At 43.4% G+C, this 16,566-nt stretch overlaps 1 protein-coding gene across 30 annotated transcripts in view; it reads left to right on the top strand.

The window, feature by feature from the left end:
* The window catches only part of AOPEP (aminopeptidase O (putative)), a 377,169-nt gene that overhangs the window by 72,336 nt on the left and 288,267 nt on the right, over positions 1-16,566 (top strand). For all 30 annotated transcript variants that reach the window (XR_011431756.1, XR_011431755.1, XR_011431757.1 and 27 more), the window contains exon 5: positions 364-609. Coding sequence is in view for 24 of the 30 variants with exons in the window: in XM_070249063.1 (XP_070105164.1) it covers positions 364-609 (246 nt within the window). In the remaining 6 variants the exon portion in view is untranslated. The remainder of the gene's footprint in view (positions 1-363; positions 610-16,566) is intronic.

Raw genomic sequence — 16,566 nt, 5'->3', positions numbered from 1 at the left:
TGAAAAACACATTTTAGAGGGCAGAAATTGCTTTTTATTTTGGTGGGGGGGTTGTTTTGTTGTTTTGAGTCTGGGGGTTTCCCCCCTATTTATTCTGAAACAAGATTTTACTACTTTATTTAGCTTAGACTGAAACTACTCAATCAATTGAGCACATCAGTAAGTATTTCGACCTGTAATTTTTCACTGCTGCACAGAAACAGACAAGCCAAGAACTCAAATGAACTGTCTTTGCTAGTGAGCCTGTCTGAACCGCTGTCTCTTCGAAGTTGTCCCTGTCTGTGAGACTTCCGCACCTTCACGGCAAGAAGAATAAACCTGATTTACCATAAACTGCATCTGTTTATTTCATGTTGTTCCCAGGTATGTTGGCGTTTGTGGTCACATGGAATACCCCTGCCGCTTCCAGAATGCTTCTGCCACCACCCAGGAGATCATTCCTCATCGGGTTTTTGCCCCAGTGTGCCTCAAGGGTGCCTGCCAAGAGACCCTTCTGCGGCTGATCCCTCCTTGCCTCTCAGCAGCACACTCTGTCCTGGGAACACACCCGTTCTCCAGGCTGGATGTACTCATTGTCCCTGCCAACTTTCCAAGTCTGGGGATGGCCAGGTATGTTGTTCCGTTGTGGCACTTGGAGAACATGCTCTGGAAATTCTTTGACTCTTGCTTTGCCTGAGCTCTGTCAGAGCTGTCATTCGATTAGGATGGAAGGGCCATCATTACTCCTGCTTGGACATCTCATTGCTGCCTTGAGGGGCAGTTTGTGTGTAGAGTCCGCTATGCATGAGTCTTTGAGTGTCTTGGACTCAATTCAAAGGCCATGAAATAAAGTCATGCTGAGATTTTGAACACATTGTGCCCCCAGAGTGATAAATGTTGGACCATGGCTGATCAGTGGCTGGTTAGCTTAGGTGGTAAGAGCATAATGCTAAGACGCCCAAGGTCATAGCTCTGGACAGAGTAACACAACTTGGTTCCAGGGCCACAGGCTGCTTGCCTAATCCTGACCAGCTGTCTCATCCATTCTTACCATTGGTCACAAGGGCAACGACTTGAGAGTCCCTGTGTCAGACTGTGGATGGATCAGTGTAAATCACACCACTGCTAGAAAAATAGCTCAAAGCACATGGCTAACTGGGGGAATTTGGAGGGAGTCGCTTGTCTTATTACTGTTTTTTAGTACAGTAAATATATTGTTCTTATTGTTGTCTCGGTTTAGTTTCTACCTGTAGAAAATCAAGACCTACAAGCTGAACCTTTCCTTATATGTTATTTACACCTAAAATCCATTCATTGATGCCATTGTTCATTCAGTAATAGGTGGCTGTGTTTCATGCAGCGTTTTACTTACTTAGGTACTCAGGATTTTATTTGGTTGTATTTCTATTCGAAAATCTTATTCATTTAACAATGAATATCCTTCACTAAGGATGGGAAAAATAAGCTCATCATAACACGTGACTGTAAGTTTTTCCCTATTAGTCAAGGAAATTCATGCTGCCAATTAATTTCCATGCTTTTGAACAGCTGTCATTTGTGGTGTTTTCCCTGAAAACGGCACACATTCTTAGTAAAACCCTTGAGTAGAAAAGAACTGACCAGAACATTTGCTTTTGATCTTTACTATATACATATACTTTTTAAAAGCTGGCTGGCTAGTCGTAATCCTTGAGGAGGTCTGAGAAAGTCATTTAGACTGATTTTTATCCTATATTTATGAAGATAATGGGAATGTAGAAACTAGGATAATTATATATATTTGGTTTTTGCATCATATAATTGTCTTGGATGTCTATATATAGAATTTGTCTTAACAAGGGGTCTTCTTTGGTCCCTTTGAAGAGTCTGCTGGACTTAATTTAAGCAGAATTATTGGTGAAGAAAGGGTTGTTCATTAAATGTTTCTCATTTGTACACAATTTTGAGGGGCCGTATTGTTTGGGAGTTTTTAGCACCTTATGAGAGTTGCAGTTGTTCAGGGCATGTTTGCTAAGAGTTCCAAGTTCTGACCTGAGGGAAGCAAAGGCAGAGTATTTTTCATACAGAGGACCTTATTTTCTATAGCTCCTTCCTGACATCAGTCTGCCAAACCAGAATTTGTTGACCTGCAGGCAATTCTGTAAAGCTTCTCTTTTCAAGGTTGCATGCCCAAGCAGGCAGGCTGTCTGTTTGCTGCTTTGTGAGATATTTAAAGTGATTTAAACATGTTTAACTCTGTATTTTTAAAGCAATATGCCTAAGGACCCTAAGGCCAAGTAGTACTGGGCACAAATGTCAAAAAATGTGATGGTGATAATAACTTAGCAGCAACAAGACTGCTTTTATGTTTAAAAACAGGAGAACCGTACATTTAAAAACTTGTGGTTTGTTGTCAAATATCATTTTTTTTCCGTTTTTTTCTTTCTTTTTAGACTGTGGAAAATGTCTGCCCTGGCCTAGATGTTTTCCTGGGTTGAGTTACCGTTCCCTGTATTTGAGCTGTGGAGGGGGGACTGTGGTATCTTCCCCTGCCAGGTGGGGGGTGGGAGGAAGCACTCTATTTTTCCTGACTCTGAGCTAAATTGATTCCACTTGCTTGGCTCGACTCTCTCAACATCCCAACACCTTGAGCCACATGCGACTGAGTGAGGTTTATGACTCAGCTGGCTCCCAGGGTCCTGCTGCCTTATTTATGGGGAGGGCTTTGCTTGGGGCTCTGTAAAGCAAGGCTGGAACAAAAATGACAGTCTTTGTAGATCAACTGTGTACCCTAAACAGGAATAGAGGAACCCCAAGTCTAGTAGGAGCCATCCAGAAAGACCTCCACACTGAAACTTGCCATCATCCTATTGGTTATAATTCGTGAGAGATCAAAGGGCTTCTTGGTAAATTAAATGGTTCTTTCTCCAGTCCATATTTTACAAACATGTATGCAAGATTACAAATTCCATACCTCTGGATTTCTTTAGTGATTAGGTCTTAATCATAATGAATACCATTTTAGTATTCTTTTTTGGTAGATGACATTAAACATTCCCACGCAAACTAAAATGGGTACATTATTAATAACCATTTTAAAGACTTTTTAAATTTTTGGATGATATCCGTAATGATTTCACTGTATTTTAAATATTATGTATCATAGTTTGCATGAGTTATCGTAAAACTCTCCTCTCTGAGTCTGTTTTTGAGCCCGATTCTGAGATTTCAGTAAAGCGGGAAAAAACACATTTGTACAACTTGAATGTGTGATAATGACAAATCAGTTTATTAGATGGTAAATAATATACAAACAACATTTTAGAATTTGAAATGCTTTTCAAGCATAGCAGTAATTAGAACCTTTGTCAATACTGCACCTCATGATTTTTGTCACCTGTTAATATAATAGGAGCTATTACTTATTCCCTGCCCCACCCCCCATCCTTTTCTGAATCCTTGTTCTAGGGGAGAGATGCTTTCATTCCATTCTGATTCTGAGAAGAATCACTAGTTTGTCTTTAAGACACTATTGACAGTTCCATTCCTATACTTTTCTCATTTACTAAGTATGGGCTTTCTGTTTCTGTTGCGTTTTATTTTTGCCTCTGTAGAGGCTGAATCTGCCACATAAGGAGCTGTTGAGTATACATTTCTTGGATTGTGTAATATGATGGCTATAGGAAGATTCGAGTGCATTTTAAATGATCTCCAATGTATGGAAAAGCTCTTTTCATGTTGGTGTAACTGGTGTTCTGCCATTTTCATTGTGTCCTCATATTTTCTCAGGTGTCTCAGCTAGGGATTGACTAGTAAACTTAATTTCCTAGGTATTGAGAAATACATGAAAGGAGCTCGTCACCATGCTTAGACTCTTTGTTATAATAAGAATAATGTTAATGGAATAATATCCTGGAACCAGATTTATGACAGTTGCTTAAAAATTAACACCTCAGTCTTATCTGTGTATGTGTTTATAATAACTCTCTTGCTTCACCATTTGTCTTTCAGCAGTTCACAATTACATGTCACGGGGCATAATTAGGTTGGCAGAACTACCTTGCTGATAGCCATTCTTTTTTTTCCTTCTCTATTTGAATTTCAAGAATCTCCTGCAAATCATTTCAGAGTGGTTTTATGTTTAGAGCACCAAATAAAACAGCCATGGCTTCTCTCGCTCTGCTTCCCTGCTTTACCATTCACATGTAGCTTCACCTCCGGTCCCACAGGGAAAGTTGGAAAAAAAATGGCGGGAGTGTGGTTGATGATGGGTGACAAATTCTGCTTTGACCTTTTTTCCACTGGTTCTGTACAAGGTTGTCTTGTTCATCTGTTCATTGTTTGTTTATTCATTCATTCTTGCAATAAATTTCTATTAAGCATGTACTGTGTGCCAGGTAGGATTTAAGATACTGAGTCTACAAGGGTGAACAAGATTGATGAGGTCTCTGTCCTCGTGGAACTTACATTCTAGTCAGGGGAGAAAATGGTATACATAAAAACAAATAATTAAGATGTGTACTATGAAGAAAATAAAACCAAGTTAAGACAGAGTGACTAGGGATAGGTACCATCATTAGGGTTAGGAGGAAAAGGCTTCTTTAAAGAGTGACGTTTGTGATGATACTGCAGAACGAGAAGAAGCCAGCATCCTGAGCATGTAAGTTCAAATCCAAAGGCCCCAAGGTGGGAACCACTGGAGTGGGCTGGAGGAGCAGAAAGCAGGCCAGTGTGGCTGGAGGGCAATAAGCTTTTAGAATGGCTTTCCTTAAACTCATTTTGGATACCAGGAGCTGGCATGGTCCCTCAGGGCTTGGGTCACCTGAGCCACTCACACACCGGTATGGGAAGAGTGAGGGAGAGCTGCTAAGAAATGGCAGAGGTTGAGTAGAGATTGATGGTTCCAGTTAGTCAGGTGTATGCGGAGACAGTCCCAAGAAAGATCAAATCTTTTCTCGGTTTTCTGGAGACCAATGGTGCCATACCATCTGGTGACTGGCTGGTTAGAACCTAACTTGGTTTAGCATCTGCTGTCCTTGGGCAGAATTCTCCATTGTGGGAACATCAGAGCACCTCGCACCCAGACTGGCAACTTCCCCTTTTTGTCCCTTTCTTTCCCCTGGTGACTGCTGATTGATTCCTTGCAAGCTTTTTTGATGCAATAGGTCACAAGGAAGGAGGCTATGTTTACATGTTTACTCATCCTAATTTTTAAGTTTTTCAAAGACTGAACAAAAATAGGATTGATAAATAAAGGGCATAGAGAAATAATCACCAATTACTTAAATATCTTCAGTGCCCTTCACAGTAGAGAAAAACTATCAAGCTCTTTGTTACACACAGCTTACTCTTAAAAGATTTGATTGTGCAATGAAAGGATTCTGAATGCTTCTACTAGTTCCTGACTATTGCTTGCACAATTTTCTTAAGTACCTCGATTTGCGAAGAAATAGTGTGCACATCCATGCCCAAGAATGAAGTAACCAGCTCCCCCTCCACCCCCTCTTCCTGGGGTTAGACAGGGTGTTGTCCTGTTTATTCTTATCTCCCAACCAATGGGTAATAGAATCAGCAAAACATAACGTGCTGGTACAAAGGGCCTGTTGTTTTCAGCCTTCTAATTGTTCTCCTTTCTGCCGGGGAAGGAAGCAGTCATACATTTCTGTCATTATCTTAAGTAGCAAGGTTTCACAGCTTGTGGAATTTTTTTTCCTTGTTCTTTGTTATTCTACTTGAATTTTTGATCCCCCAAACCAAAAGCACCATACTTTTAGACAATCCTTTAAATTTCAGAAGATGTGACCCCCCACTGTTTGAAGGCAGGATGGAACCATAGTGATCCTATCCTTTGGGAATCTGATTTGAGCTGCAAATTAGTGCAGCTTTCAGTTCACCAAGGCTGCCAGCAACTCCGCTAGCTCTGATGTGCTGAGGATTTTGGGGTCTGCGTGTGGGTTTTGTTTCTTTGTTATTGTTGTTGTTTGTTTCCCAGACTTTAAAACGTTCTCAAATTTCTTTCTGCATGGATTGTTTTAAAAAATATTCTGAAGAGGCATTTCTTACCCCTGTTTTCTAGTATAAATCTCCTCTGTTTTTTCGAACAGGTGGATGTGAATGATAGAAAGCAGCTTATAACATCCTTTTCTTTTCCTTTAAAAATGTAATCCTTTGTTTACTGGCATGCCTGCCATTGCTGTAGTGATGAACATACTGTGTGTCATGAGTAGGAGGTCCATGCAAGGTGCCCCCTCAGACGCATCTCCTTTGTTGCTTTCTTTGTGTTAATTTCTCCATGTTGTTTTCTATTTCTGTTTTTCTTCTTGAGAAAATTATTTGACTTTGTTTCCCTCCCATCTTATAAGGAAGGGCTTTCCCCTTCTGGTGTGTTCTGGTTCTTTCATTTTTCTTTCTTGAAATAGAAACTGGTTTTCATAAGGTGATGCTCTTCTTGGACTCTGAAAGCCCTTGGCTGTGATTATTTGGTTAGTCTTGACAATATCAGTTTGTACTGAGTGAGGCAGGTAGGGAGAAGATGTATGTGTGCTCAATTTTTCACAGCACAGGTGTAGGAAGATATATGATGTCCCCAAGACACTTAGAGCCAGGAAGTCAGAAGAAGAAGTAAGAGGGCTTTATTCGGGGATGGCTGTCAGAGCCTGGGGTTCAGATTTAGGCAAGAGTTTTCTGTAACCCTCTCTGAGGTGTATATATTTGCTTCAGGGACTCCCCATGGAAATCATAGTGTCATAGAGTCTACTTGAAGATCAGCATTCACTCTGGGCTCATTCTGAGGCAGGCCATAGAATCTGGGTACCAGGCAAATTCCTGTTTCACATGAGTATGTTGGGGCCAGGCGCTCGCGCTCTCTCTCTCTCTCCTTTTGGAACAACATGCAGAGTGAACTCAGCTTTTGGCTTAGCCCGAATCTTCTCGCCATCAAACAGCTGTGCTGCTTGTCAGATCCAGGAGTAGCATTTTATCATCATTACTCCGCGATTTCTCACCCTCTGAAAGATTATGCTTAAGTGTTTTGTTTTCTTTGAACTGTCCTCCATAAAGATAGACTGACAGTCCTGCCTTCAGAGAACACTGCTGGGGCCATCCTTCACCAGAGGTTGTCAGGCCTTTGAAAGGCCTTCCTGAAGCAATCATCCCTCTCCCTACATTTGTAATCTTCTCTCTCTACTGATGTCATCATAGGCCCCTAATCTCTTCCAGCCCTTGAGCCTGAGATGGCCAGTCGGCACTACCTTTTCATTTTTCCATTGCAAAGAAAAGGCTTTTATTTTTTCCCTCTCCCACTTATTTCTGTACAGAAGCATCATTACTGAATAGACCATACACTCCCTGGGTGAAGAAGAACAATGGAATTCAATGTGCAGAGTTACCTGAGTTGGAATATTCCCAAGCTTGTGGCTTCTCACTCCTCAGACCACTACACAGAGTGAGCCAGTGCTGTGACTTCTGGTCTGCGTTATATATCTATGTGGGCATGGAGCTGTGTTTGTATGTCTTTTAATGCTAGACTCCTTTTGGGGAGAACGCCAGCTCTGGAAACAGTCCTCAAGCAAGGTACAATGTACGAATAGCTCTGCTCATGGGGAACATTGCCTCTGTTGTATCACAGCCACTTTGCAGCTGGAACCCACCGACGTCTGAGCCGCAAAGGCGTATTTGCGTAAAGTGGGTAAGAATTGCCTTGTCGCTTTACTCCACTCCTAAAATGTAATTGGAAGAGTATCCCAGCTACCTTTTCTTATAAAGAAGTGCTCACTTTAAAAGGCCAGAGATGTGAGGAAACACTCCTTTAAGAAATGGATTACTTTTAAAAAATGATTGGTTTGTGGGATTTGCAGGTACAGTGCAAAAGTCCACCCTGATTTAACCCAAGTGGAGCTTGGAGTAGAACATGTTATATTTCTTGGTTAACTAACTGTGCTATTTATAGAGGTGACTCCTCAGAAAGTCTAGACATTGTTCCAGGAAGACAGAATGCCAGATCTGCCCTTCACCTTCCCAGTCAGCTTGCCGAAAATAACTACCTCCCCTTTTCACCATAAAATGGAAATCTTGGAACTCCGTTTTAGGAGGGTATGAATGATACTTGGGCTCCTGGCCAAGACTTGGGATGGGCAAGGAGGGATGTGGTCTTGTGAGCCTGGTGACCGCCCCCCACCCCCCGACCAGGCCTTTATTCGTTAGAGGCCGGGTTGCTGTGTCGTGGGGACTGTGGTTGGCAGATCCTAGTTTCTGAGTTGGTCTCCTCTAAGAGGAGGCCCTGAGAACCTACTGTGAGACTGAGTCAGCTCAGTTTCTGGCTTTTAGCATACGTGTGTGATTTCTGAACCTCCTGTTGAAAGCAGGCAGTTGGAAAAGGATGGATGGGCAAAGCCAACAGCTCCTTCAGTCATTCATGTCAACAGACAGGTGTGATGAGTGCTGATGATTCTGCAGCTACAAGGAAATAGGAGACCTTTGGCTAAAATCAGGGTTTTCTACAGTGGGTTCCAAGGAAGACTAGTTTTGTGGAATGTTAATAATGTGGGAAAAGGAACTGGGGCTTAATTAGTTCAGGAAATCAATGGATTAAACAAAGTTAAAATGGAGTCTTTACTGGAGGGCTTCTAAGAAAGCCTTAGTATCCTTGTTATCCTGATTTAATACCCTGGCATATATGTGCCTTTTGAAGACAGGCCAGAATATGCAGTCTCCCCCAAACACTGTGCCTGGGGATGCTCCTTTACAGGGTGCGTTTCATGGGACTCTTGTGGTCTCAACAAAACACACTTTGGGAAATGATTCTATTCAGAAATACCGTGGAGTCCATTGCACAGCTGGCTGTGGAATCCAACTTTTATTCTGTCAGTGGTGGTTGAGGACCTTCCACGTGTCAGGCACTGGGCGAGGGCCTTGCTTTATTGCAGTGAGGAAGATGGGCTCACAGTTTAGTGCAGCAGGCTCCACACTTTTCTGATTACACAGCTGTTTTGTTTAATTTTTTTATTGAAGTATAATCTCTTTGAACAATTACCCTCTCCCTATATTTATATTTATTTATAAGTTGTATATATGTAGTACAGTGTTAATATATTAGGTACACTATAAAATACACACAATAATAGAAATTTAAAAGGATAAGAAAAACACCAGTTATAAAAGGAAGTTCTGTCATTTCCCCTACCCTCTAACGGATTGGCTAGGGCCCTGGGATCCCTGCAGCCACCTGGGCCCCACCGCAGAGACTCTGATTCGGTAGGCTTGGGGTGGGGTCTTGTCACCTGCAGTGTTAACACTTCCGCCCAGGTGATTCTGCTGCAGGTGTTAGGGAGCACTGTGTGTTTGCTGGGGACAGTGCGGGGTGTCTCTGGACAGGTGTCTCTTGGGAAGCTTTCATACACTCCCCTGCTGTCCTTTCGTCTTCTCTCAGATGAGAATGTCAGACTGAGGAAAGAGGATGGTGGTTGAGCACCCAGATGATGTCCCTGCTTGTCTGTTACTAGTAAGGAAGGCATGTTCCTGAGGAGCTGGGTCCAGGGACAGGCCAGGATCCCCTGCCTAGTTTTCTTTTCTGGAAAAGTAAGGGGCCAGTTTAGCATTGCTTGCAGTGTCTTAGAGCCCTAACATTCTTTGATTTAATTAGGTTTGAGTATTTTCGACAGGGATGGGAGTGATTCAGTTTCCTTCAGCAATTTACATACACATATATTTTCTTTTTGATGTCAGAGCTAGTTATGTAAGCCTGGGATTTTTCTTGTACTCCTTAGGCACCTGGGCTGCAGTAGGCGGTTTAACTTTTAGGCCCGCAAGCAGAAGGTTCAGAAGGGGCCTCTCTTACCCCTAGTTAATTGCAAAATAAACAGATCTCAAGGGCAAGGGCCCCTTCCTTTCATAATAACCGCCTCTGCTCTGCGTACCATCAATGCAAAACAGCCTTTCCAAATACCGCCTCGGGAGCATGCTCCATGGATGAAGGCCTGCTTCATGGATGAAGGCCTGCTTCCTTCAGCCTGGCAAGTTACCACTCAGAGCCCCTCCTCTCGCCCCTTCGGAGTTAGCAGCTCACTTGCCCTCCCCCGCTTTTTTTAGCCTTCAGATATCTCCATTTGCAAACTAATAAATTGCACGTACATATGTTTGAACAGTTGTCAGGCTTGTCTGCTGCTCAGACTGTGCTTTGGTTTAAAACAAACAACAACAGAGAGCCCAGAGTGGGGGGATGGATGAAGACATTTCAGTTGTACCTGCAGGTGGTGTTGTTTTGACCTTGACAGTCAGTTTTAAATGACCTGTCGAGCACCTCTGTGTGCTTCTGGGCACACCCACCTGGAAGATATTATATTCCCTAAGCTTTATGTGCCCTAGCAGGCAGGCCAGGATTTTGTTTTCATCGATAGAGGGTTAATGCATGCATAGCAGGACTTTACTGAGAGGGGCCCGGCTATAAATGCTGTTTTCATTTAATTCTGATTTTTCTTCTCCCTTGGCTTAACCCTCCCCGCCCCCAGGCCCTGGTCCAACCTCCTCCAGACTCCCTCCACCCCCAATCAGCCTTCCCTTCTCTCTCACCCCCTCTGTTTGGCTTCAAACCATTTCTTCCTGGCTTTGATATTTCCTTGCAGAGCTGCAAGCAATCAGGAGATTATAGGCCCCAGAGCTCAGTAGGGCATACTGCCTGGTAGGGGACTCAGGCCCCAGTCCCCAGACCACCTCAGGAAATCAGACCCAGAAAGCCTGCGAGCCCCCAGGACCTTCCACCCCCGCCCCTGTGCTTGTTCCAATAACCAGCTCCCCTGGGCAAGGGTGGGGAATGAGAGGGACCTTTTTGGAAATGATTCTGACCTTTCATATGTGGTCTAGGGTCGCCTCTTTTGCGTGTGTTTGAATTTTATCTTTTCAAACTTTGAGTGTCTCGTCTGCCTTCCAAGGCCGAACAAGTTGGTGCTCAGAAGTTGGGGTAAGGAGAGTAAATGAACAAACGAAAGGAGCCCATTGGATTCAGCCTCATACCGACCAATGCTTGTATAGTTTCAAGCTATTTGAGGATATAAATGATGGCTCTTTATCCAAGAAACCCCTTTTCCTTGGCTTCCATGTCTAAAGCCCCGAGTTGTTGAAGGAGATCTATACTATATTTCTAAAGGTAGAGATGAGAGAGAAGGTGCTTGTTCTCAAGACCAAATGTACATCTTATCATTCTGCAACACTTCCTCCAAAGTCTGAAAGAAATAGGCCCAGATGTAGATATTTACCTCTCTGGTGTTGCCACCACCAGCAAGTGTTCCACCATTCAGTCAGCTCATAGAGGTGGCTCAAGGAGATGGACTCTGCCTGGTCCTCTAGATACCTTGTCGAGATTTAACTCAGGATCTGAGAGGAAGACCAATGCTTGTCAACCTGGCCTCCTCAGACCCTAAGAAGCTTCCCAGGCCATGGCAGTGCATTACACTGTCTCCCTCCAGGGGACACAAACCACTTAGTCTTCATCCCCTTGGCCCTAGGGGCACCTCTGTATTGGAATCTTATTACTTAACGTTTGGTACAAGTCCTTACCTGGGATTTCCCAGTTGGAATGAAGAGTAGAGGAGGCTAAGAAGTGTGTGGTATGAGAGTCACTGATCTGTGTTTCCAATCACCATAGAGAAACCTGGTCTCAGAGAATGTAAGAGAAGCAGAAATATGGATGAGAAATGGCATTCACGTGTGTGCCTCTGCTCTTCTTGTGGGTCTGTGAGCCTTCAAACAAGGGCTGTATTTGGTCCAAACTGGTTGAGTTGGGTTTCAGTCATTTACAACCCAGGGCCCTGACTAACTTACAAGAACTACTTCCTTTTTTGCTTCTATAAACAAAAGCATCGTTAGACCTTAGGATCAGAAAAAGGAGTCAGTAGCTTTGAACAGCTCTGGATCCTTTCCCTTCCAGCCTTCAGATTCTTTCATGACGATACCATCTGACTAACTCTTTACAGCTTGTGGCGTGTCCTCATGTATATATTCTCTCATTTGATCCTGACAAATAAGCTCTCGGCCTTTCCCTGGTCCAGCTGCCACAGGCTCCCCATAGCTTCCTTCAAGACCAGCCCTGTTGTGACTCTCCCCAGCCTTCTCTGAGATCTGGAATCCCTGCTGCTCAGAGAGGTCTGTCTGCCCAGCCCCTCCCATGATGTTCCATCCACCAGGCAGTGCCTGCTCTGCTTTCTGCTCAGTGAGTAGTTTATCTTGTGGGGTGATGAGTCCCAGCAGGTGTTGACAGCTGGGATCAGGGCCTAGGCTTCTGTGACTCTTGGCCTCTGAGGTGTAGGGCAAGTGGATCCTAATGATGGGTTGTTTGCTTGAGCTGAGCGGTTGTAGACCCATGCCTGGGTTGTGAGCTAAGCAAAGGCAAGCCCCAGGCAACCAAGTGCACTTAGCGTCCTCTCATTTCATTTCTTTCTCCCGGGTCAGCCTTTTGAACTGCCATTTTGTTACTGCAGGCTTCCTCAGAGCCTGCGGTTGTCCTTCTGCCCCCCAGGGCGCTGTGTGAGATGGTGAAAAGACAGCACCGACTTTGGAGTCAGAAAGGCCAGTGTCAGTGTAGCTGTGCCAATGTAGCTGTGCTGTGAAACCTAGCCCAGTTACTCATTTGTAAAATCCTGCGGCTGCTCACATCCAGGCTCTGGTGCACATTAGGTAAGACCATGTGTAAGATGCTTGGTCTATAGTAGGGCCTCAGGAAATATTGGCTCCTTGCTTCAGTAGGCTTGGAGAAATTTGGTAGTTTTGTGGGTCAAAAAACACCTAAGATTTGTTGCTTATTAATGTGAATCTCAAACTTTAAGGTCCCTACCACCCCAAAATGTCCCCTATTCTCTGAAACAATAGCTCCAGGGAGAAAATAAAAATAGGTGTGACTAGTTACCATGGTGGTATGAAAACAGGAATGGTTTGTTATGAAGAGTTATTGGGTCTAGATTAGTCAAATTGTACAAATGGAATTTGTCGACTCACTGAAGGGGCATTTTAGAGTAGCCTCTACAGTCTTGGTAGGCCTTCCTTCAAGGATGTAGCTTGAACTGTAGGAGTTGAAACATACGTGTTAACTTTCCTTCAGGAGTTTAAACATACGTGTTAACTTTCCTTCCGCCAGAAAGAAAGTTGAAGAAGGCAGCAGAAGAAAACCACTAGATATTTTTGGTTCAAGTTGAATGTATTTCTTAGTTCTTTTTCCACATCTAACGACAAATGAAAAGAAATGCTGATCTTCTGAGGATTTGGGACCCCACCTGGACTCAAGTGGACTCTTTGAGCCCCCCTGGGGCTCTGGATCCACCAGTTGGACAAAGCATTGCCTCCTTGACCTCTTGCTCCCTGTCTGCTCCTGAAGCAGCTGTCTCTGGTCTGTTCTCGGGGGTACAGAGGCTTTATCTGACCTATGCTTGAAAGGACTCCGTGATGGAAACTTCTGAAAGAAGCCTGTGTTGCCATACCTGTGGCTTCTGAATGGAGCCAGAGAGACTCTGAGTTAGAAAGGCCAGGATGGACAGGCGAGCTGCCACAGGGGCTGGGTGACCGCCTGCACTGCTCTCTTTGAATACTGGCCTCGCTCAAATTGCCTTCCCAAGGCCCCTGTCCCAGAAGCACATGCAGAATTTTGTAAATAGTACCCATCTGTCTTGGTTGAGATAATCCTGTGGGCCAGACTAGGAATGGCTCAAGACGCTTTTACAAAAGAAGCAACCATAAAAGCCCTTTGAATAGTAAGTTTCTTTAGTGAAATTTTCTCTTTTTTTCCCTCTACCTCTGTTCCTGCCCACTCACTCCTCTCATTCCTTAGGTACTTTTGTTAGCTTTTTTATGACCTCCTGTGTCTTTTCATGCAGATTCAATAATAACTATATAGATTATTATCCCTCCTCTCTTATGCAAAAGGAGGCAGAGCACACACCTGTTTACACTGTGCTTTTATCACTTAACATTATATCCTGGATTTCTTTCTTTTATTAGGCCTTAGAGAGTTTCCTCATTCTTTTTTTTAGCTGCATGGTATTCTATTCTATGGATGTTCTCAGTTTATTTTTCCGAAATATGCATCTTTGAGTGTTTCCCAGTATTTTCCTGTTGTAAACAGTGCTGCATTGAGCACGTGGTGTATTTTAAAGAATCAGTAAATGCACGACGATCCCGTTAACAGGCCATGCCTTGTGTGAGAAGTAGGGATGTGCTTGCATCTTATTTGTCCCCCACTAGTGCTGTAAGTATAGGTGGAACCATATGAAATTTCTGGGTTTGGAAATTTCAAAAACAGTTGAATATCTGCACTTTCGTGTGGTTCACCAAGACTTGGAGGAACTTTCATGCAGTAAAGCAGGGATGGAAATAAGAATATAAGTCTCTCACCTCAAACTTAATGTGTCATTGTGAAGCTCTTGCTCCTTTAGGCCCGAGTCCTCATTTCATAAACTGAGTGGAAGCCATGATGCTCCCCTTTCAGCAGTTTTGTAATGATGTTGTTCTTCAGATTTAATTACTTTTAACCACTGTAAAGTTGTGTTCATCCTTTTCTTAGTAACTTTGGAAATTTAAAGAGAATCTCTTTTTTAAAAAACGAATCTACGTGTTTGACATTCTTAAACAGCATTAAGAAACACCATTTATTTTTCTGGTTAAGAGAAATAGGTATTATTTATGCAGTTTGGGCTGTTGGTGTTATTTATTTGGGTTGCGCCCTGGTGTTGAGTGAGTGGTACTCGCTGGTGTAGGGACCTGCAGCTGGGCTTCCAGGAGCACAGCGTTTGTTCCAGAGACTTGGCGGTGGGCAGGCAAGAGGCTGCGCTGAGCCCAGGCCAAAAGGCCAGTGACTAGTCTTATAAAATAACGCTGCTGTGTAGGTTTCACTTCAGAAAATTTGAAGGAGGAAATGGGAGAATATTCTTTAACCACAGTGGGAAGAAAATGAAGGGGAAGGCTAATGCTGTCTCTGTTTTAAAACGGAGGATGTTGAGAAGACAGAGATTTTTAATGGTTTTAATCTTCAGACTTGGGCAGAAGACCAAGCATGATCTGAATACAGAAAAAGTGGCCTGAGATGCCAGAAAAGGAAGTGGAAAGTAGTGGGTTATGGAAACAACTGAATGTGTCCGAATTTCCAGGCTCCTCAAGGAATGGGTTGAGTTGGGGCAGAGTTGCTGAAACGTTTTTTAAAGCTCAGTTGAGTGTCTGTATGTCACCCCCCGCATAATTCTAGAAGCGTATTACCCAAAACTCAATTTTAATTAGTAGGCAGAGCCTAGGCTGCTGTCCCATTATGGTTTCGTGTTGGCCAGAATAATCTAATTTTTTTCGGTGACATCAATGGGAAGCAAGAAATGGATGTGATTTATCTCAGCCTTCATAAGGCATGGCACTAAAGAACAAGTTCAGAAAATGTTCTTTACCAGCATGGCAAATTATTTTTTTAAGACTCTAAAAGGCAACTATTGTAGTGAATAGAAAATTAATATAAGCTGTAGGCCCCCACACTGTGTGTGTGCAAACACACACACACACACACACACACACACACACACACACAGAAGCATTCAGCCTATTGACTTCCCTGGCAGGTATTTCCTATAGATGCACACACAGAATTCAGCGATGCCCATGCTGCTTTGGTGGCACCGTCACCACTTAGGGGGAACAGACAAAGAACGGTCACAGAGAGTGCAGTGAGGGGAGCTGCTGGTTGTTTGTCACCTCCCCAACCTGGCAGGACCCTGGGACCCCTCTAAGGATGTGGCGACACTGAAGCAGCAATCGGAGGGTCATTTTTTTGTGCTTTCAAATGGATGCCTGATCTGATGGGAAGTAGACTTGTGCTTGTCTGGTTTCTAAGGCCAAGGGAAATGACTCTTCATAAAAAGAAAATTATGCGGAAGTCCTTTTTTATAGCTAACCCTTGTTCATCTTGCTATGATAACACACCTTCCCTCACAGCCTAACTCCAGCAGCAGAATCACTGGTCACCCCATGCTGAATAGTGGGGTGCTTTAGTACTTACTTGCTTTGTTAATAACCTTCCAGCTTTTGCTTTTCTAGGCTAGATAATCCTAACAGTGTTGAGTTCCTTTTTATAGTTTCTACTTTCTTTTTCTTTAATCATCTCAGTTGGTTTCTTCTGGATCACTTTCTAGTTCTCTTCATTGCTCAGAAGATGAAAAGTCCAAAACCAGGCATGGGAAGTTGCAAGGTGTCTCTGTAGTGAATGTGGGATCCATTTATGGAGCTCTTAACTCGGGGCCCAGGATTGTGCTGAGCACATTTCACACTTTGCCCCACTTAAGCCTTACAATCTCTGCAGGTAGAGGCTATTTTACTGGCATTTTGTAGGTGAGGAAACTGAAAAAAGAGTAGTTCTGTGTCTGGCCCATCTCTCAGGTGACACAGCTGAAACTCAACCTGAGTCTCTGACTGTGGAGCCTGCAGTCTGAACCACTTCTCTCTGGTGCCATGATTTCATTCATCAGTCCCAGAATCTTATGTTTAACTCCAACAACTATGCTGGGCAGCTGGCTCACTTTTCCACTTAAAGATCATTATAGCTCCCTTTTACTACTTTATTAACACATGGTTGGTCATTCCTTACTTTAGACT

The sequence above is a fragment of the Equus caballus genome, chromosome 23 (genome assembly GCF_041296265.1).
Source record: "Equus caballus isolate H_3958 breed thoroughbred chromosome 23, TB-T2T, whole genome shotgun sequence".
In the NCBI taxonomy this organism is placed as follows: domain Eukaryota; kingdom Metazoa; phylum Chordata; class Mammalia; order Perissodactyla; family Equidae; genus Equus; species Equus caballus.
This window is presented reverse-complemented; position numbering and strand designations above follow the sequence as displayed.